Source organism: Muscardinus avellanarius (assembly GCF_963383645.1).
Source record: "Muscardinus avellanarius genome assembly, chromosome: X".
NCBI lineage: Eukaryota > Metazoa > Chordata > Mammalia > Rodentia > Gliridae > Muscardinus > Muscardinus avellanarius.
In genome coordinates, this window is record NC_137792.1 from 56,658,051 (window position 1) to 56,680,985 (window position 22,935).

At 40.0% G+C, this 22,935-nt stretch overlaps 1 protein-coding gene across 4 annotated transcripts in view; it reads right to left on the reverse strand.

Annotated features, from left to right (window-relative positions):
- The window catches only part of AFF2 (ALF transcription elongation factor 2), a gene marked incomplete at both ends in the record, with an annotated part of 650,103 nt that overhangs the window by 440,895 nt on the left and 186,273 nt on the right, over positions 1 to 22,935 (reverse strand). For 2 of the 4 annotated variants that reach the window (XM_080718539.1, XM_080718538.1), the window contains one exon: positions 8,156 to 8,276. In XM_080718539.1, the coding sequence (XP_080574665.1) occupies positions 8,156 to 8,276 (121 nt within the window). Of the gene's footprint in view, positions 1 to 8,143; positions 8,277 to 22,935 lie in introns of all 4 variants that reach the window. The other 2 variants (XM_080718537.1, XM_080718536.1) reach the window with 1 other exon arrangement.

Sequence of the window (22,935 nt, forward strand, 5' to 3'; positions counted from 1 at the left end):
AAAATATCCGATAGCAGGAATCTGATATTGAAGAAATATGGGCCCATTTTAAGAGAGCTAACCTAAGAATAATTGGAATAGAGGAGGGAAAAGAAAGTGAAACCAAAGGGATCAACAATCTCTTCAAGGAAGTAATAGCAGAAAATTTTCCAGACATAGAGCAAGAGGTCAATACGCAGGTCCAGGAAACATATAGAACTCCCTTTAGACAGGATTGGAGAAGAGGATCCCCACGCCACATAATTGTCAAAATGACCAATGTGGAAGCCAAGCAGAGAATCTTAAAGGCAACAAAAACAAAGGGCCAAGTGACATTCAGAGGCAAACCAATTAGAATCACTCCAGACTTCCCAAACCAAGTCATGACAGCCAGAAGGGCTTGGAGTAACATATTCCAAACTCTGAAAGAAAACAACTTCCAGCCAAAAATTTCCTACCCAGCAAAACTTTCTATCAAATTAGATGGAAAAATAAGAAGCTTCCATGACAAACAGAAACTGAAGGAATTTATGTCTTCAAAACCAGAGCTAGTGAAAATACTCAAAGAGATTAACTACAAAGAAGAAATAGGTAACACACACCAGAACCAGAGAAACAAGATTTTCCATCCAACAGACAACTAAGATTGGTTATCTGTGGAGATTCATTATTTATGTTAGTCTTTTACCTATCTCTAAAGGGTATTGTTTGCCTTTATTGTTGTTAATTTTTAGGATGTCTAGTTGGAATATTAATATACCTTCAGATATAGCATTTGGAAATATTTTATCCAATTCTATCAGTAACTTTTAACTCTGTTTACATTGTCTTTGGATATACAATATTTTTTATTTTTTAGGGAGTTTGTATACTCTTCTGTTGCCTGTGCCACTGAAATCATATCCAAGAAATCACTGCCAATTTCATTGTTGTGAGGATTTATGACCCAGATTTTCTTCTAAATGTTTATAGTCTTAAGATTTATATTTAGGTCTTTTATCTACTTTGAGTTAATATTTGTATATGGGATTAGGTAAGGGTCCAATTTTATTCTTTTCCATGTAATTGTTATGTTTCAACAATATTTAGTTAAAAGATTATTATTTCTACCACCAAATGTTCGTGGAAATCTTGTCAAAAATAACTTGACAATATAGGGAAGAATTTAGCTCTAGGCTTTTATTTAACTCCAATGGTTTATATATCTGCTTTTATAACAGTACTATACTGTTTCAATTATTGTAGCTTTATATGGTTTGAAATCAGAAAATATATATCTTCTAGCTTTGTTCTTTTTCAAGATCGTTTTGGGTATCTAGAGTCCATATTCCATATTAGGATAGATTTTGTTTCTGAAAAATAAATACATAAATATATGATAGTTTCACCTAAAAAAAAAGAAAAAAATATTCTCTGGTAAGAAAGAAAGCAAAAAGAAATAATGAAATGTTATCTTTAAGTCATCAAAAGCTTGGTATCAGACAAATGAAACTGTTATGTGAAATTATCATTGTTAATTTTGGATAAATTGCTGTAATACTAGATGTCAACCACTAAGCCAAGCATGGGAAGGAGGGATGGGGAGAGAATGGGGTGGGGATTGGGTGGGGGCTGACTGGGCGATGTGTGCATGTATGTCTACAAAAGTTTGTATCCCACTATGATGCATGAATACAGTGCACCAATAAAAAAATAAATAAAAAATAAATATATTAAATAAAAAAATCTATTAAATAATCAACAAATAATGAATAGTCCAGGCCAGGTTGCCAGAGTTAACTTTCTGCCTTTCCACTATTAAAGATGGGCAACTTCCAACCAGTTTTTAAATTTCTCAAGATGTAGCTATGAGATCCACTGGCATAGAAAACCCAATGGGGCCGGAAATATATTTATGTACACCTATGCTTTGTACTCCCATTATACACCATAGAAACTTCAGATTTATACTAAGTTCTTTTTCACCCTCCAGAGTCTAAGTAATTGTATTAAGGAGCAGGATATTCCTGGTAATCTTGATTGAACATTATAAACATGAAAAAGATGAAATTTAGTCATTTCAATCAATTATAGGCTCCTTTCAATTTGGCCAAGTCCTTAAGTCCTGTTGTAGATAATTGGTTGATTCCTTAAAGGTAACCTCTACAGCCATTATTTTCTAAGTAATCACAATTTCTGCATCATAAAGGAAATGCATTTTCCAAGTATTTTCAGGCATAAATTTCATGTCTGGTTTGTGGCTCATGACTAACAGCACTCCTTCATTTAAGCTTTTTGCCTCTCATTACTTTAGAAAATGCAAACTTCCTTCTGTTTGCTTCTAATTCTATCTACAAATCAGTAGTACAGTTTCATTTCCAGACTAATGTGATAGTAGGCTATTGTACATAGTATTTCTTTTTAATAAAAGAAGTAAAATAATTGAGTTTTTAAAGTTCATTTTCCTTCTATTTTATTGTGGTGAAAGCATGTGATTTAGTAACTATTTTTTCTAGTTCTAACATATTATAGTTAATCTCTCTAGGCTGTAAATTATTATTTCTTTCTTTACCCTAATTATAATAATGACAATACCTTGAATTTTGGTAGCACTGTATGAAGCAAGGTTTTCTAGGTGTTTCATTTGCTACTTACGGCAACCATGTGAGGCAGGAGAATCAGCTCTGGCCTCCATCTGGCCTCTATCTGCCCCAGAAAAACTGACCTTCGTTACCAGTTTATCCTCTCTGCACCTTTGTTTCCTCATTCTTATTGAGTTGGGAAGAACTGTAAAATGTTACTATTATTTATTTATTTATTTATGTTATTATTATTATTATTATTATTATTATTATTATTATTATTTCCTGGGGATCGAACCTAGGAGCATTCTACCTCTGAGCAAGACCTTAAGCCCTATTTTATTTTTTGTTTTGAATCAGGGTCTCAGAAAGTTGCTGAGGCTATCTTTGAATGTACGACCCACCTGTCCAAGCCTCACAAGTATTAGGATTACAGGCATGTGCCACCACACCAGGTTCTTCCTATTGTTTAAGACAGACAGGTGTGTGTGTGTGTGTGTGTGTGTGTGTGTGTGTGTGTGTGTGTAACTGGGGATTGATCTCAGGGGTATTTTACCTCTGAGCCCAACCTCAGCCCTTTTAATTTTTTATTTTGAGACAGGTCTCATTAAGTTGCTGAGGGTCTTGCTAAATTGTAGATGCTGGCCTTGATCCCATAATTATTATTATTATTATTATTATTATTATTATTATTATTATCATTATTATTAATCATAATGATCTACTTCAGAAAGGAGAAAACTACTGGTGAAAGAAGTGAAGTTCATTTCTTATAGTCACATAGCAGCTAAGTTTATTCAGACTTCTAATTTCCTGACAGAGGATAAACAACTTTCTGTTACAGATAAGGAATCACAAAGAACTGGGTGCAGTCCACATCATCACACACAAAAAGAATGAAGCTACAGAAAAGCCACCTCAGTTCTCTGAGTTATAATTCCTCAAGACAAATATGGGGAAAATATGTTCTCCACTTACTGTAAGTATTAAATAAGCATACTACTGAACTAGACATGTCAAATGGCTTATATTTATCAACTGCTTTTGAAGACACCATTCTCGACAGTATTGCAGAAACTGATTTGAAAGTTATGAGCTACAAAAGGAGCCAGGCACAGAAAGATGTTTCCCACCACCCACTAAATTTGGGAAAAGTCAAGATTATTTCATTTTTGAATATACTAGAGGTGTTATGGTTTGGATATGAAGTGTTTCCCCTAAAGATTCATGTGTTGAAGACTTGAATCCCAGTACAGCAGTGTATAGAGGTGGGAATATTGAGAAGTGACTGGATCATTAGGGCTGTGACCTCATTGTTTGATTAATTCTTTGACACCTGAATGGACTACCAAGAGATGGAATATAATTGAAGGAAACTTACCTCAAGCCAGCCCAATGGAGCCAGCTGACCTTGGACTGAAACCTCTGAAATTGTAACCCCAAATGATTTTTTTTCTTATAAGTTGATTTTATCAGGTATTTGTCACAACAAAAATAGCTAACATAATAACAAATCAAAAAGTGAAAAAAATCAGCCAGAAACATGAACGATCACCATTTCTTCTTTCTTACAAGGATGAGAAGTAGTTCCCCAAACTCAGGTTTACATTGGCTGGCTTATGAAATAATAACATTATTGGACATGTGATCAGGTCATGTTTTGGGCTTTAGGTAATGTGAAATTTCCTAAACATCCTGAACCACAACCAAAAGTTCTGATTTTCAGTTTGATAAGTATTTATTCTACAACCCTAGGAAAGAGTCAGGGAATGACATTTTTCTACCAGTGGATCATGAGCAAACTCCAGGATTCCTTACCACTGACATACCCAGATATACTGAGGACTTCTAACTCAGTCTGGGCCTGGGGAACCTGGGGAGGTGCACATCCATCCATTTTCATAACAAGATGAAACAAAGAGGGATGTACTTCAATGACATACCAGAGAAACCTGAGCATTAATACAGAGCAAGATGGCCACTGGTCATCAATCTAAGTATGAAGGAAAAAAGTCACTGGGTTACAGATTCCTTGCCTTTTTTATTTTGACTCATGAAAATAGGTTATTTTCCTTGAAAAAGAAAAAAGATAATAAGCTACTGATTACACAACAGATCTGGCCTTGCACTAGAATGTTTCCATCTGTGTCTCTACCTGAGTACCCTGATAGCATCAAGATAAATGGCTTTGAAAACTTCTGACAATGTGGAAAACAAGTTTTTTTTTCAAGTACCTTCTCAAAAATATATTGCCTACATCAAAACAGAAATATGAATACATGCAATGGACCATGGTAAGAGATGGTAATTACCTTAAAGCTACAAGATGGTTAGTTCAGTGTGACTTAAAATTATAAAGGGAGAATAAATCAAGGGATATTCACTTCATAATAGCATGAGGATAGGATAGATATGGGATTTGAAGAATAAATGTTTTAGTAGAGCTCATCTTTATAAGCCATCCCTAGATAAAATATAAAACTTATCTAGTTACTCTTCTTTCACTTCTAGAAGGGAAAAGATGCCAATCATTCTTTTAGCTCGCCTCTAAAAATGTAAGCTATGACTTATTGTTTACTTCACGTTTTACCATCTTACTCATATTCTCCTTCTTTGTTCTCATTCTGATGTTTTGCACCTATCTTTTTCCTCCTGGATCCTCATTATTCTGTGTGTGTGTGTGTGTGTGTGTGTGTGTGTGTGTGTGTGTGTGTGTGTGTTTGAGTGTTGTGGTGTGTTACTGGGGTTTGAACCTAGGGATATTCAAAATCTAAGTTATACCCCCAGTGCTATATTTATTTTGAAACAGGGTCTCATTAAATTGTAGAAGAACCTGCTAAATTGCTGAGACTGGTCTCAAAGCTGCAACCCTCTTGTCTCAGTCTCCCAAGTACTAGGTTTACATGGATGAGGGGTATGTCACCATGCCTGGCTTGAATTCTTTTTTTTTTTTATGTTGAAGATTGAACTCAAGGGCATTCTAACTCCATGCTACACTGTAGCTCTATTTTATTATTTGAAAACAGGATCTAAGTTCCTAATGCTTGCTGAAAATCTGTGATAATTCTGTCTCATCCTCCCAAGTACTAAGATTATAGCCGTGCACCACCATGCCAAGTTCTCATGAGTCATTACCTGCACTCCACTTGTTGTTTTAAAAATCTCCTCTTGGACTTTCTTCCACTCATCTTCACCTCTCTCCCATAGGTCCCCAAACTTCTCTTTTTCCAAACTTCTCCTTCCCATCAGTCTCTAAATAAACTTAAATTTCCCTCACTTAAAAAAAAAGTTTCCTCCATATAATTGCTCAGTTTTCTTCCTAACTTATATTCTTTTCATCCTTCCTCCATAAATATCCTCCCTTCTACATCAAGACTGTACTTCTTTACCTAACCACTTCTCATTTACACTCAAACTCCTGGAAGTTTTTAAAATAATTTTATTACTGCACTGTAGGCATACATCTTAATGTAGTTTAATATATAAAGGCATACATGAACACATCATTCATTTAACTTCTGGCAGTTTGACTTTCAACAACGACCACCACAATCAACAAATAAAACAACTATCCCTAAGGTTATCAACTACCCATTAACTGCCGAATCCAACAGCCACTTTCTGGCCTTTCTCTTGCCTAACCTCTCTAGGGCATGTAACTAGCAACTTCTGCCTCCATAAAATCATTTGTTCCCTTGGCCTCTATTAAGTATTCTTTTCCTAGTTCTATCATACGTATATGTTTGTTTCCTTTTAGATTTTTTTCCTGGCCTGTACTTAGCTTTTTTATCTCTTAAAGTATTGCTACTCTCCAGAATTCTCTTTACCCCTCTTATTTCTTCATAATTTAATTCTGTAATAGTATTTAATCTCATAGTTTCCATTGCCATCTAACTTTCTTTCTTGACCACTCCCATGAGCCCCAGATTCATGTATCAGATGCCTAATGGGTGTTGTTCCATTGACACCCCCTGGCATCTCAGATTCAGCATGTTCAAATCATAGTTAATAATTTTTCCTTACAATGGCGAACCTGTTCTCCTGAACAACTTGGTAGTGATACCACAACACTACTGAGTCAACCACATGGGACTCATTCATTCCTATCTCATATTTCCCATATACAATGTCATCTTTCTAAATTATAGGTTTGTTTTGTCAAATATACTCTCAGATGTAAAACTTGTAATGACCTCTCTCCATGCATAGAAATGTGTTCAAACTCCTTGGAATAAGAGACAGAGTATTCACTGATCTTTCCCCTCCCTATCTCTCTAACAGTCACTATGCAGCCATGCTATTACTTGTTTGTGAGATATCTGCCATTGGACTAAGAATTCCTTGAAGGATAGGACTCTTTTTTATTCCCTTTTGGACAATAGTCTAAGAAAGTGACCAGCAAAGTGTGGTCTTTTAATATATTTTTGTTAAATTAATCATATATCTAAATATATGGTTAATGTATGTAGTATATAGATTTAATCAGGCAGAATAAGAAAATGTTTTTTATGAATTACTATTACTAACAGATTTAAAATCAGTAATCTTAGGAAACTTATGTCTCTTTGTCAGGCTTACTAAACTTGGAAGTTAACTAAGTATCTCAATCAAGAATCCCTTACTTGTTTTGAAAAAGGTAGAAAGATACTGGACTCAGTAGCAATCAACCCAAATAGCTTATTTGAGATACTGAAGTAGTATCTATAACTATTCTGCTTTCATTAAAAACTTTCTTTTTCTAGAAGTTGCCATTCTTTAAATCATGATCTTCTAAATATATCAAAACTCCTAAAACTTTTCTCTATTGTTGTTTAATTTTTACATCATTTTGGTTTCATTACAAAAATTACATTGCTATTTAATTTCAATAAAAAACAACCAACTGCCAGCAATTCAATAAGATCTTTCCATTTTAATCTATCCCCAGTCACCCCTAATCTTCACACCAAATAGAAAGTTCAGAGGCAGTCATTGTAAAATCAGTACTTGTAGAAGTAGCAGGTTGATCTTTATTGAAGGCACAAGCTAGCCAGGACACCATTAGAAAATCAGCCTAACTACCTTAGCCCTTCTGGTTAAAGCAATCTTCTGTCCCAAGCTTATTAATCACCAGGAAAAAAATAATTGGCCTTTCTTTCATCTTAGGACAAAGAAGAGCACTCAAATCATTGAACAGATAATAACAACCTAAAATGATGAAAGAAAACAATGTCCTCACAACGTGTGGTGCTGATAGGGAAAAAAGGCATGCACATTGATGTTCTGATGAAGTCTTCATGGGCTGCCTGGCTGATAAACAAAGCCCTGGAAAGCATTGGGAGTGGGAATCATTTTCTGAAACAAGCACTGGACAGGAAGGGGATCCTTGGAAAGAGGAAGTCTCACATGTCTCCTTTACATGTAACTGTGCTCCCAAAAAAGATGAACTTTGTCTCTGAAGACTTCCTCAGAAGCTTGTGATTACCCCCAAAGAGAGCACATGCATATATTTATCTTCCAAAATATATTTTTCTGGAAATGATTCAGATGCTTTAAAATAACTGTTGATTTGTGAGCTCAAATTTGTAGCAAACAACCACTTTTCAGAAAGATAAGTTACATACATAGTCAGCTACCTTGTAGGGCTCCCCAAACAGATCAAATCCTGAAGAAAAGAGATCATCTTCTTGTTGGACTTCTTGATTCCTCCGCTCCCATTCCCTTTTTTTAAGTGCATTACGATCTTGTTCATAGTGACTGACATGAAAAGGAAAAGAAAAAACAAAAGATTCATTAGTCATGAGAATCATTTAGAGATCCTTTGTTATCAATAAAAAGGACAAAATGCAAGCCAACACTACTATTCCAGTTGATACTGTGATGTTGAGGACAGAATCCTTTTCTTTACTAGCATTAGGCTAAATATCTTGAGTGGTTATTAGAATAAAGAAGAAAACAGAAACTTGCTTAATGGAAATTGTAGTCATTACCATGGAACTATGAACAAATTCTCTTTCCTTGCACACCTTTGATAATCATGAACAATTATATACTCGCTAAAAGTCAGCCTCTTGTGCAAAAGAAAACTGAATTAAACATACATTGCATTGCCAACTGCCTAGGGCTCAGAATTCAGAAATGTCACAAAGGCCCAAGGGAAAGGAATTATCCAAGTATATACAGTTGCAGATAAACTAGAATTCTTGCTAAGTCCATAGAATTTTATGATGTTTTAATGAAATCACAGCTATCATTTGCAGAAGTACACACAAACACACACACACACACACACACAAAATACATTCTCACACACTTTCTTGCTTGGTTGTTGTTAGTTTGCTATCTATAGTTTGCTTTACTTGTGTCTGGAAGCATTTGGATAAACTTTTTTTTTTTACTTTTTATTGGTGCACTGTATTTATACATCATAGTGGGATAAAAACAACAAAAAAAAAACTTTTGTAGACATACATGCACACATCGCCCAGTTAGCCCCTACCCGATCCCCACCCCGTTCCCTCCCCATCTCTCCATCCCATGCTTGGCTTAGTGGTTGACATCTAGTATTAAACTTTTCATTAAAGAAAGTGTACTGATTTAAAAAACAAAGTATTAGCCAGAAATGAAAGAAAGCCCTAAATGACATTAATGCGCAAATGTCTTAGAAAGACTGTGTGATTCTAGTCACACCTCAGCCTTTCCTGTTAGAATATCGAAAGCTTCCAGACTACATTTAAAATATGTTCTGGGACCTTGAGTATTGAAGAACTGAATGTTCCCTGTTAATAAAATTACTTTCTTCATCATACAAGACTGAAAATTGAGCCATAATCTGAAAGTGTGATAGTACGGGAACATCCCTTTTATGAAAATCTGAAATTCAAAATGCTTTCAAATCCAAAACTCTGTAAGTGATGATATTATGCTACAAGTGGAAAATTCCACACATCACTGTTTCATGTGACAGCTCACAGTCAAATGCAGGAATATTTCATAAAATATTCTATGAAATTACCTTTGGGCTATGTGCATAAGGTTTATACAACATAAGTGAATTTTATGATTAGACTTAGGTGCCATTCTGAAGATATCTAATTATATACATACAAATTTTCCAAAATAAAAAATATGAAATCTGAACCATTTCCAGTCCTAAGTATTTCAGGTTAGGACTATTCAAACTGGATTTTACGTTGTTCACTGACTTTCTTTCCTGATTTTTATGTTAACTTTATCCAAAATGAGCACACATACACCAAGCAAATGTAAATTATATAAATGCATGTAAAATGTCTAGCAGGTGCTGTATAAATTTTGGTTTCCATCCCCATGTTAATATTATCATGTTAAGACTTAATTACATAATTGGCATTAAATGAACATGATAGCTAAGTGAATTATAAGAGATATACCAATATAAAAGTACAGTCGACAGATTTTGAATATATCCCAGACCTTCATTTGTTTCATCAGCAGGTTACTTTTTTCATTAGTAATACAACTTTAATTTACAAAATAAAGACCCTAGATACAGCTTAACTAAGTATTTATATACATGGAGTGTGTAATGCCACTGCACTTAATTATGCCCCTTTCTCCAAAGAAATCCTTGAACTGTTAAATTCAAAGTAACTTTGATAGTCATATCTTCTGGATAATCAATACTCATTTATGCATTTTAAAATAGTGGCAACATGTATAGGGTGAAGAAATGTACATTACACTTTTACAATACAAAAGATGCCAGTACTGAAGAACTCTCTAGTCCACTAGTGAGTATGTTCAGAAAATGTTCTCACTGCAAGAAAAAAGCAAAGGAAACCTCATGAGCCCCACATGTCAGCTCTTCCTGTTCAAAAAATATGCCTTGTTCAGCTACTCAAATTCAACACAGCATCTATAGTCTCAGGTGACCTCCATAAGCATTATATTTCCTAGTATCATCTTTCATTTTCATTTAAAAGTTAAGATATGAATAATAGTTATGCGTGTAACATCTCCATGTTGGGGTCTGCTGTGGCAGCAAGCAAGCAATATCAAAATGTTCAGTCCACTAAGTGGGAAGGAAAATATTGTACCTAGACCTTCATATCAGCTATAGATATTCCAAGTTCATCAATTTGTCAAAATGTAGTTGCTAAATGGGATGTCAAAGGTGGGAGTGGAGTATCAACGTAAGGCATTATTTAGGGTTAGGAAGGATGATTTCTCACAAAAGACAATAGTTAATTTCTTTGCCTCCAAGAGCAGATGATCTCCACACATAAACGAGAAGTAAGGTCTCCTACTTTCAAGTAATGTGAGCAAGATGTCAGTTTCCCAGCTATCTGTTCAATCCATGCACCTGACAACTCAGAATTACAGGTCCATATATCACATTTAATTCTACCACGAAGAGAACAGAAGTGCTTTGGTCTCTTGGCTTTGCAAACTTCTTTCTTTCTCCTCAGAGGGAAATATATAATTAAAACCCTAAAGGAAAAAAGAAGAAAAAGAAGAGGAAATATGCTTCAACTTGCATGACAATCCTTCAAGTGGCCAACAGTAAGGCTACTTTTGGGGCTTTAGACCCAGCTTTGATTTGTGAGGAGGCTCTTGGCTGCATTTTGCATCAGTTCATTAGCTACCAAATTCCAGATACAAATTTGAATAGCAGATTGAGTGTGCACATGGGTGTTATTGTTGCAAAACTGCCTGTTGCATTTTTAACACATCTAATAAAGAACAGTTAATATCTCATATCTCTGGTGAGAATGAATTTCCTTTCCATAGAGTTTCAATGCTCTTGGAACAAAATAAAAAAGCTCCAACATTTTCCTTTTTCATTCAGCACAGTGTTGTATTGAAAACCTCACATGGCACAGTCTAATGAGAAATGAACTACATGGTGATGAGGCTTACAGTGTACAACATCACTGATTTCTTACTGAAACCAACATTATTAATTTCAAGCACCAGATAATTAAAACAACAGCTATGTATTTAGTCTCTTGTTGTATCTACTGCAGTTCATAAATGTGAGGACCTCAGTTAAATCTACTCAGTTATCTACTCAGTTAAAGTTCTTATAATTCAGGCAGGTTGTGTTTGAACCTGTGAGCATTGCAGAGGCCACAAAAAAAGCATATGTCTTTCCCCTGGTGATCTAATGTATCTTTATACTATCCAACTTGTTTTTCAAATGAAAAAAGTTCCATAACCCACAAAGAAATTCTCAAGCTCCAAACCTGAATTAATCATCATATTAGTGGTCTGGACAATGAGTTTACTCACAGTGATGAAGACAGGACAAACTCTATCAGTGTGAAAACTCATCTTCTTATTGAGAAGTTGTGGGGAGCCATTAAGGCTTTACCCTAGATTAGTGTCTCTGACTCAGCTGACTGTTCTTTGCCCAGAGTCAACCAGGTTTGGAGAAAAGATCAGGTGGTGATGACAGGAGGGTATGGATTAATCTACCTGTAATGTATGTGCTTTGGATTGGTCTGTATTGTATTCCGGTGGTGATGGCATGAGAATGTTGATTGACTTGTAGCTGTGTATAAATACCTCTGGAAAAACAAACCTAGCGTCTACGCAATAAAGATGAGATTGACCCAGAAGTAGGTGTCAGCCAGGAGAGTCAGCACAATAGACAATACTGACCCAGGCATAGTCATCGACCCATAGGAAATATTGACCCAAGAACAGTGGTAGGCCAGTAGAGATAGTAGGCTGGTGGCTCCCCCACGTTAGAATTAAAAGTTCTTCATCCTCACGCCTCTCCTCAGAACCTGTACTCTTGTTGGCTGGCTCCAGCAAGAACTCCAGCCAAAAACTCAATGCAAGGACTTAAGAGCCTTTGCAAGTTAGAATGTTTTGCCAATTTGTTTTCACTACATTCAGACTAGCTGATAGCCACAGGAGAGAAAGAACAAGTTCCATTTAAGTCTCCTGTTAATCACTCAAATGCAAGGCATGATGGTGAGAATCTTCTCCCTATCATGAGAGTTTTTATATTAGATGGGATTTCACCTGCCCCTGTGTTTCTGTGGCTTCCAATAACAGAGAAATTTCCTTTATTGACATTATCTGAGAAAACTAATGCACCCAGAAAATGAGTGGGGTTGCCCTAAGCACTTATCAAGAGAGAGTGGCAAAGGAAGATTTTGAACATGTTTCTCTTCCATCTTCAATGTCAAGTAATTTTTCCTTTGTTTTCTCCTTTCACTCAGACACTCTCCAATCCAGATCCTTAAAGCTGATCTTACATGTAAATAATTCTCATTTTGCACATAGGTACCCTAGGTACATTCATAGGAAAATAAAAGCCAGGCCATAGATAGGTTCATGGAGATCAGGAAAGTTCAATTATGACATATTCATTACCTCAAGTGGAAATCACACTTGGCTGACAATGCAGATCTTTCTTGTAGATCAGAACCATTAAACCAGGAAGAAATTTGACCATCATATAATGGTGGTGCCTTCATTTTACAGATGAAGAAATTCAACTCAAAAAGATAATGGGCCTCACAGCAGGTTTGTGGCAGAACTAGGAGTCTGGAATCTGGATTTTCCCAGTCTCAATATGGCTCTCTCCCCCAAACCTATGTTTTGTCCCTTTTCCCTCCAGTCTTCCCACCACATTCCAGAATAAATATGAATCTTATTTGCACTCCATTTGTCAACTTCCCTCTGTATTGCATTTTATTAGAAATTGCCAGTAGGGAAAAAATTTAGGGATTTAATTTTGATTTGAGTATAAGAAACAACCATTAGTTTCCTTATATCAAAATGTACTGACCCTAAAGGGATTATAAAAATTAACTGCATCTGTGGAGAAGAGGCCAGGCTAGGGAGAGTAAAAACCAGTTTAAGCTTGCTTGGCTTGAATATTTCATGAATCTTAGAAATCATTCTTTACCCAATTTGGTTATTTTACAAAACTACTTGAGGTAACATTAAAAAAAAAACTAGTGTTTTAAAATGACAAGTTTGTTTTAAAATACTGCTAACTAATACAGAATTTACTGTGTTCTATTCCAACTGCACTAAACTCCTCTATTTTCACTAATATCTTTGTAAACACAAAAATACACATTTAATTCACCCAAGGGCCAAACATAAGTTCTAACTCACTTACTGTGGCTTTCCTGAACCCTGACTTACATAAGATTTATAAATTGTTATCCTCAGTCCATGCTCCAGAGTACCAGGTGGTAATTTCTCAATATCAAGACCTAGTTTGAACTAACACTTGTTGAATTTCTATGTAGTTTCTATTTGTTAAGAATAAATTATTGGTTATGCAACAGCTTGATAATCAACCCCAAGTTATCTACATTAATTTTGCTGCTAATATCTATAAGTGCAAAATGTAGTACTAAATAAAAATGTAGTACTAAATAAAAAAAAAACAGCCAATGCAGGACATCATTATTTCACATATATAGAGAACAGACATAAAACTTTGGATCTAAAGGTGTGAATCATGGAATAAGAGCCTTGAAGAAAAATTTCCAAAATCAGTGGAAACTCCTTAGTCATATTTAGACAGCAGTACTCAAGAAGAACTTTCTATACACCTGCACTCTTCAACAAATGGGCTCTTTCTCTACAAACACTGGCTGTCATGAAAATATTAAGATAGGAAATGAAAAGAAGAGAAAATACATATTATAGATATTTTAGACATCATATAGTAGCCCATCTGGCCATTCCAAATTCTTAGGAAAATTGGCCAGAGCTTATTCTTAAGGTTCTTTAAAATAAGTACTTTGTAAAATGATGACAACACCAATACTTCCAAAAGTTCTGGTGGAAGCAGGCTTAATATTCTTATGTAGGGAGACCCTGAGACTATGTCATTGCCTCCACTTCTGAAAATGGCAGCAAAAATTCAGTTCATTCAAAAAGCCTGTGTAATAATCCTCCAGTGAGGTCAGGCAGAGCCTCCAAAAAACCATTTTTCTTCCTTTGTTTCCATTTCACCTGCTCCTCTTTTCATCTAGTCTTCTCTCTTTTCTTATTATAATAGTTTTATTGAGATATAATTATATACCATATAATTTAACCCATTTAAATCACACAATTCAGTGGTGTTTCAAATATTCTCAGTGTTTTGTGACCATAAACATGATATGATTTCTGAAGATTTTCAACAACCCAAAAAAGTCCTGAACCCTTTGGGATTGCACAGCCCTGCAAATCTTCACATTCAATCCATTCCTAGGCAACCACTCTTCTACCTTCTCTCTGAGTAAATAGTCCTATTCTGAGTGCTTTGTATACATTGAATCATACAACATATGATTGTTTGTGTGTGTGTGTGTGTGTGTGTGTGTGTGTTTCCCACTGGATATAATGGTCCCAAGCCACACCCTTGTGGTAGCATGGATCAGTACTTTGTTTCCTTTTTAGAGTTGAATAACATTTTACTGTCTGGTAGTCTTGATCCTGTGTCACTCCATGTTCATTAGGAAGGCTTGATCTTTTGTAATGACATAATTGTTCTCTCTATACACTTTAAACTCTTTAAGGTCAAAGGCTTTTAAGTAATTTAACACATTATACAGGAAGATATAAAACCTGTTCCACACATAAATATGTAATATCAAATGTAGATATCAAATGTACATATGATGAGAAAAATGTATATTTCTCCTTTTAAAAATAGGCTGTGGTTTGTGTTTTGGACAAAATTATAATCGCCAGCCTACCAAACACTTAAAATGATGTTGTAATCTTGCTAACAAACACTCAGCTGCAAAGATAAATTAATACAACTAGGAATAACACAAACATAGTAAAAAACTAATCTGACCCCAATTCAAGAAAGAGATTTCTGGGAAGAAAGCTTTAAAGAATTTTTTAGTTTGTCTAGAAATAATAATATCCAGATTCAGAAGATTTGGAATGGGCTCTTTATCTTTTTCTTATGAGTTGATTGATTATTAATTAATTATTTTACATTCATAACCTTGGCATTCTCATGCATACTATAGAAACAATTTTTATGTTATATTTTCATGAAATTAGTGTAGAGGTTAAATACGATAGTGAGTAAGAATGGTATCTGGAAACTACTAATGGCTGCTCACAGTTAATGGATAAGATTACTGATATTCTGATCATGCTTAACCTCCATCACACAAAGTTTTACTACACTTTCACTCGTTTATCCTTAGCAATACCTGGTAAACTTACAATATGTAGATTATTATTTCCACTTAAAGATAGAAAACTGAAGCTCATAACATTATTCCAGCTCATTTAACCTATAAGTGTTCATCTGGGACCACACTGCCTTGATTCCTAATCCAATGTTCTTTCAAAAATCTGAATCATTGCACCAAGATCTGTATAGGTCAAATATATTTATATATAAGTTCTCTTTACTCTGTCAAAATAATAGGAAACGTTTTTTTCACTTCTATTTTGTTTTGTTTTTTTGTTTCTGTTTTTGCAGTTCTGGCGATCAAAATGAGGTTCTTTTGCACGTTGGGCAAGCACTCTACAACTGCTCCTATAGCAAAATTTCACAGTTACTGAGGTCTAAATTATCTTTAGTAATGGAGCAACTTGGTCAACAAATGAACTTGAATAGTAAGTTGATATTGACCTGAGGTTTTACATAATAAAACTTAAAATAAAATATTTATTTTGTAATCTGGTGCTCTATTTGGGTTGCCCATGAGAATCACCCAGGGAATATTTTATAAAGTCCCTAATATCCAGGTCACATGACAAATTATATTAGAATATACGAAGTGAGTCCTAGGCATCCCATTTACAATAACTTCTAGTTTCCGTACATGAGATGATTATGCATATACATAAGTAAATAAATTTTCATTATTTGAGACATTTTGGTTTTCATACATCTGACAAAATCATTTAATTCTTCATTACAAAAGAGTAAATCAAAGACCAGTCACCTTTAGGAAATGAATGTATTCTATTACACAGATATCTACATTGTGAGCCGGGCGTGGTGGCGCACACTTGTAATCCCAGCATTTGGGAGGCTGAGACCAGAGGATCACGGTTCGCGGACAGCCTCAGCTACCAAGTGAGGCCCTCTGCAACTCAGTGAGACCCGGTTTCAAAATAAAAAAAATTAAAAAAATTAAAAAACAGGGCAGGGGGTGTACCTCGGAGGTCGAATGCTCCTGGGTTCCATCCCCGGACCCGCAAAAAAAAAAAAAAGAAAGAAATCTACATTGCTGATTTATGTTGGAAAAAAATACCTTAAAGGTAAAAGTGCTTGTTACAAGAATAGACTTGTCACTAAGAACAACAACAACAACATTACTAATAGAATTCAGAGGCCACCCTCTGAGCCAAAAGAATATGTTACTCTTCCTCGCAGAGAGACAAATCCACACATGCATGTTCTGCTCACAAAACAGACTGGGTGCAAATGATTCTGGGGGTATATCTGAAATCTAAACTCCTGCAGAATAGTTGGCTTATAAAAGGCATTTGGAGAATGGTATAGATTCTCTGAAAAGCAAGCACAGGTAGACACTCAAATGGATATTGATCTTTAGTAATATTGTAAGAGTACAATAAATCTCCATATTTAGATTTCATTTTAATGGAAATGCCATTTTTCCATAGAAAGACCATGACTCTGGCCACCCAAAGGTTCTCAGCTGCCTGCGATAGTGCTCATCACATCAACAACTTTCTAGAATCCTGTTAAAATGTACTCTAAGTGCAGTCTCCCCAGTTATTATAAATTCTTTTTATCCTTACACATTGTAACTGTTGGCTAAAAGATATGGTCCAATATCTGATAGGAGCATCTATCACATCAAAAAGTGTTACTTGGGGCCCCGGGCCGAACTGCGCGTAGCACGCCAGACCCCTGGAGAAACTGGGCCCAGTAAGAAGCTGGGTTCTGGGCGGGGGTCGCGCGCGGGGCACGCCAGATGGGGCCCGGGTCGCGGGACTCTGGGCCCCAGGCCAAACTGCGCATAGCACGCCAGACCCCTGGAGAAACCAGGCCCAGTAAGACGCTGGGTTCTGGGCGGGGGTCGCGTGCGGGGCACGCCAGATGGGGCCCGGGTCGCGGGACTCTGGGCCCCAGGCCGAACTGCGCGTAGCACGCCAGACCCCTGGAGAAACCAGGCCCAGTAAGACGCTGGGTTCTGGGCGGGGGTCGCGGGCTGGGCACGCCAGCTGGGGCCCGGGTCGCGGGACTCTGGGCCCCCGGGCCGAACTGCGAGTAGCACGCCAGACCCCTGGAGAAAGCGGGCCCAGAACAGAAAAAGATAAAGAAAAATATCGGAGAGGAGGTAAGAAAACCGTTATGGATGCCAGGACACTGGAGATGCAGACAAAACTTATCTAAATGCTCTGGAACTTATGGAAAAATTCGCCGTGAAAGAGGACCGCTATTTCTCTATATTGTTAAGAATCTCAGACATAACATATAAGGAGAGAGTTTAGCGGAGACCAAGGAGAAATGCGGTGTTGAAAGAGTTCTCCGTGATGGTGGTGGAGACTTGTATTCAGGAGAAGCAGAAACTGGATCTTACCAACTTTATTTTTTTGGAGAAATTACACCAAATGTTGAATACTACCATTACGTATGCTTAGGAACACTGGACAACATTCAGAGTGGAAAAAGAGCCTGGGAAGGATTTGAAACGGTGGAGGCAGTGGCAATGCCAGTGGCCAATACTCGGGGGAGGCAGAGATCTGATACATTACACCTGGAACCTTTGAAATAATAACCACAGAGACAGTGACCGGAACCTGCTGAGGGGTTAGGTGGGTGCCGGGGCCAGTGGCCAACATCGAAGCTTGCTGTGAGGCAAGGCCACTACTGAGGCCTCCGTGGCCGGGATTGGAACCTACAGAGGGGTTAGACCAATGCTGGGGTCAGCAAGGCCGGCATTGGAGCCTGCCATGAGGCAAGGCCGGTACTGGGGCCTCCGAGGTTAGGATAAGAGCCTGCCCAGGGGTTAGGTCGGTGCTGGGGCCAGTGTGGCCAGCATCGGAGCCTGCCGTGAGGCAAGGCCGGTGCTGGGGCCTCCGAGGCTGGGATAAGAGCCTGCCGAGGGGTTAGGCCGGTGCTGGGTCCAGCGAGGCCGGCATCGGAGCCTGCCGTGAGGCAAGGCCGGTGCTGGGGCCTCCAAGGCCGGGATAGGAGCCTGCCTTGTGGCAAGGCCGGTACTGGGGCCTCCAAGGCCAGGATAAGAACCTGCCAAAGGGTTAGGCCGGTGCTGAGGCCAGCGAGGCCGGCATCGTAGCCTGCTGTGAGGCAAGGCCGGTGCTGGGGCCTCTGAGGCCGGGATTGGAGCCTGCCCTGAGGCAAGGACGGTACTGGGGCCTCCGAGGCCAGGATAAGAGCCTGCCGAGGGGTTAGGCCAGTGCTGGGGTCAGCGAGGCTGGCATCGGAGCCTGCCACGAGGCATGACCAGTGCTGGGGCCTCCAAGGCAGGGATCGGAGCCTGCCGAGGGGTTAGGCCGGTGCTGGGGCCAGCGAGGCTGGCATCGGAGACTGCCTTGAGGCAAGGCCGGTACTGGGGCCTCCGAGGCCAGGATAAGAGCCTGCTGAGGGGTTAGGACAGTGCTGGGGCCAACGAGGCCGGCATCGGAGCCTGCCGTAGGGCAAGGCTGGTGCTGGGGCCTCTGAGGCCGGCATCACCCTGCCTTGAGGCAAGGCCAGTACTGAGGAATCCAAGGCCGGGATAAGAGCCTGCCGAGGGGTTAGGCCAGTGCTGGGGCCAGTGAGGCCGGCATCGGAGCCTGCCGTGAGGCAAATCTGGTACTGAGGCCTCCGAGGCAGGGATAAGAGCCTGCTGAGGGGTTAGGCCGGTGCTGGGGCCAGCGAGGCCGGCATCGGAGACTGCCTCGAGGCAAGGCCGGTACTGGGGCCTCCGAGGCCGGGATAAGAGCCTGCTGAGGGGTTAGGCCGGTGCTGGGGCCAGCGAGGCCGGCATCGGAGCCTGCCTTGAGGCATGACCAGTCCTGGGGCCTCCGAGGCCAGGATAAGAGCCTGCCGAGGGTTTAGGCCGGTGCTGGAGCCAGTGAGGCCAGCATCGGAGCCTTCCTTGAGGCAAGGCCGGTACTGGGTCCTCCGAGGCCAGGATAAGAGCCTGCCGAGGGGTTAGGCCAGTGCTGGGGCCAGCGAGGCCGGCATTGGAGACTGCCTTGAGGCATGACCAGTGCTGGGGCCTCCGAGGCCGGGATTGGAGCCTGCCGAGAGGTTAGGCCGGTGCTGGGGCCAGTGAGGCCGGCATCAGAGCCTGCCTTGAGGCAAGGCCGGTACTGGGGCCTCCGAGGCCAGGATAAGAGCCTGCTGAGGGGTTAGACCGGTGCTGGGGCCAGCGAGCCCGGCATCGGAGCCTGCCATGAGGCATGACCAGTGCTGGGGCCTCCGAGGCCGGGATTGGAGCCTGCCGAGGGGTTAGGCCGGTGCTGGGGCCAGTGAGGCCGGCATCGGAGCCTGCCTTGAGGCAAGACAGGTATTGGGGCCTCGAGGCCAGGATAAAAGCCTGCCGAGGGGTTAGGCCGGTGCTGGGGCCAGTGAGGCCGGCATCGGAGCCTGCCGTGAGGCAAGGCCGGTACTGGGGCCTCCAAGGCCGGGATCGGAGCCTGCTGAGGGGTTAGGCCGGTGCTGGGGCCAGTGAGGCCAGCATCGGAGCCTGCCTTGAGGCAAGGCCGGTACTGGGGCCTCCGAGGCCAGGATAAGAGCCTGCCGAGGGGTTAGGCCAGTGCTGGGGCCAGCGAGGCCGGCATTGGAGACTGCCTTGAGGCAAGGCCGGTACTGGGGCCTCCGAGGCCAGGATAAGAGCCTGCTGAGGGGTTAGGACAGTGCTGGGGCCAACGAGGCCGGCATCGGAGCCTGCCGTAAGGCAAGGCTGGTGCTGGGGCCTCTGAGGTCGGCATCACCCTGCCTTGAGGCAAGGCCGGTACTGAGGCATCCGCGGCCGGGATAAGAGCCTGCCGAGGGGTTAGGCCAGTGCTGGGGCCAGTGAGGCCGGCATCGGAGCCTGCCGTGAGGCAAAGCTGGTACTGAGGCCTCCGAGGCCTGGATAAGAGCCTGCTGAGGGGTTAGGCCGGTGCTGGGGCCAGCGAGGCCGGCATCGGAGACTGCCTCGAGGCAAGGCCGGTACTGGGGCCTCCGAGGCCGGGATTGGAGCCTGCCGAGGGGTTAGGCCGGTGCTGGGGCCAGTGAGGCCGGCATCGGAGCCTGCCTTGAGGCAAGGCCGGTACTGGGGCCTCCGAGGCCAGGATAAGAGCCTGCCGAGGGGTTAGGCCGATGCTGGGGCCAGCGAGGCCGGCATCGGAGCCTGCCGTGAGACATGGTCAGAGCTGGGGCCTCCTAACACGGGAACGGAACCTGCCGAGGGGTTAGGCCGGTGCTGGGGCCAAGGAGGCTGGCATTGGAGCCTGCCGTGAGGCTAGGCCGGTGCTGGGGCCTCCGAGGCCGGGATTGGAATCCTGCCAAGGGGTTAGACCAGTGCAGGGGCCAATGGCCAGCATCGGAACCTGGCATGAGGCAAGTTCACTCCTGCGGCCTCCAAGGCCGGGACCAAAGCCAGCTTAGGGGTTAGACCGGTGCAGGGGCCAGCGAGACCAGAACTGGGGCCTCCAATGAGGCAAGGCCGCTGCTTGAGCCAGCGAGGTCTGGATCAGTCCACTGAGTAGCCAGGCCACTACTGGGACCATCAAGAGTGGGATCGGTACTTGCAACGCAGCATGCACAGAGAAATATCGCAGAAAATATAAACCAGACGCTTCTCTTAATCAGCAATAACTAGGAGGAAAAGGGCAACAGGAAGAGGTTGAGCTATAGAAAGGGCCCTATAGTGAAGCAACTAATGTAACCAATCAGAGGTTATGTAATGCTGGAGGACGGAGCCTCTTTAAAACGCAGGAGGTACATAAACAAATGTATCAAAGTAAATCACCAAAGAAGCGTGGGATGGAGGGAGGGGGAGGGAATGGGATGGGGGCTGGAGGAGGGCTAATTGGATGATGTGTGCTTGTATATCCTCTCAAGTCTTGTACTCCAATGTGATTGATATATGACTACAATGCACCAATTTAAAAAATAAATCAATAAAAAAATTTAAAAAAAAGACATATATATTACCAACTATATTCAGGTACAAAAGATTAAAATTTCTTTCTCAATTCCCCAACATTAAGAATGAGCTAAAACAAATAACCAGGTTTTCTTATTTTCCAACAAATACCTTAGCTGATTGATTCAGCTATTTTTAAATGCAATATTTCTCAGAATCAATAGATTTTATAGTTAGTGATAATGCTTTTGTTGATTTGCTTTAAAGAAATTTGTATCCATGTGTGTCTTCTACCTTCTGTATTTTGTTTTTGTTTAACCTCTGGGGAGCTACTCAAATTATTTTAAACTCAATGTCAAGTTTTCCATGAAACTTTACTTGTCATGATTTACAGTCTTTTTTTTTTCTTTAACCATAACAAGTTATTAAAGGACTGTTAGAAGATTGGTATTAATACTAATATGACATTAGAAACTATTACTTATAAAATATTTATATTTTAAAATTATTACATTTAATAGTGGCTTAGGGTATATTAACCAATTTATAAAATAAAAACTGTTTTAAATAAGCTATAGAAGGATGTCCAATATTTGAAGTTCCTCTAAATGTGAAAAAGACATAGGATGAAATTAAATTGCTTAGTCTCTGAAAAGTTTCTAAGTTCTTATTTCTGAACCTAATATTTAGTAATAAAATGGTAATTCATTCGGGTCAACAGAGGGGGTAAAAACAACCCATTTTTTTTTAATTAAAAGATGTTTACAACTGTATATTTGCCACTGCAAAGCCTTTTGGGGTGGCCACTAATTACATGTTTTTCACTTTAGAGTCTTTAAAGGGAATATAGGCACAAATTGATTTAGTAAGTACTTTATTAGGTGAAGGCATTCAGAAAGTCCATTGGGTTGGGAAAAATGTGTACAAAAAATAGTAGCTGGGCGTGGTGGTGCACGCTTGTAATCCCAGCATTCGAGAGGCTGAGACTGGAGGATGACAAGTGAGGCCCTCTGCAACTTAGTGAGACCCTTTTTCAAAATAAAGAATAAAAAAGAATAGGGCAGGGGGTGTAGCTCAGAGGTCAAATTTCTCTGGATTCCATCCTCAGACCCGCAATAAAATAAAATAAAATAAAATAAAAAATAAAAAGTAAAAAAAAAAAGTGTTACTTCCTTCCATTCCTAAGCAACACAGAACATACAGGTATCCATTTATAACTCTGAAGCTCTGGCCTTGATTTTCCTCAAAGTTGTGTCAAGTATTACTCCTTTTCTTCTGTATGCATACACTCCACTACAAGAAGCCTCCTTTGCACAATATAATATGGAAGGATCTCTGACCATTTTTTTCTGTTCTTGTAACATTGTCTTAGGTTTTCTGTCTGATTT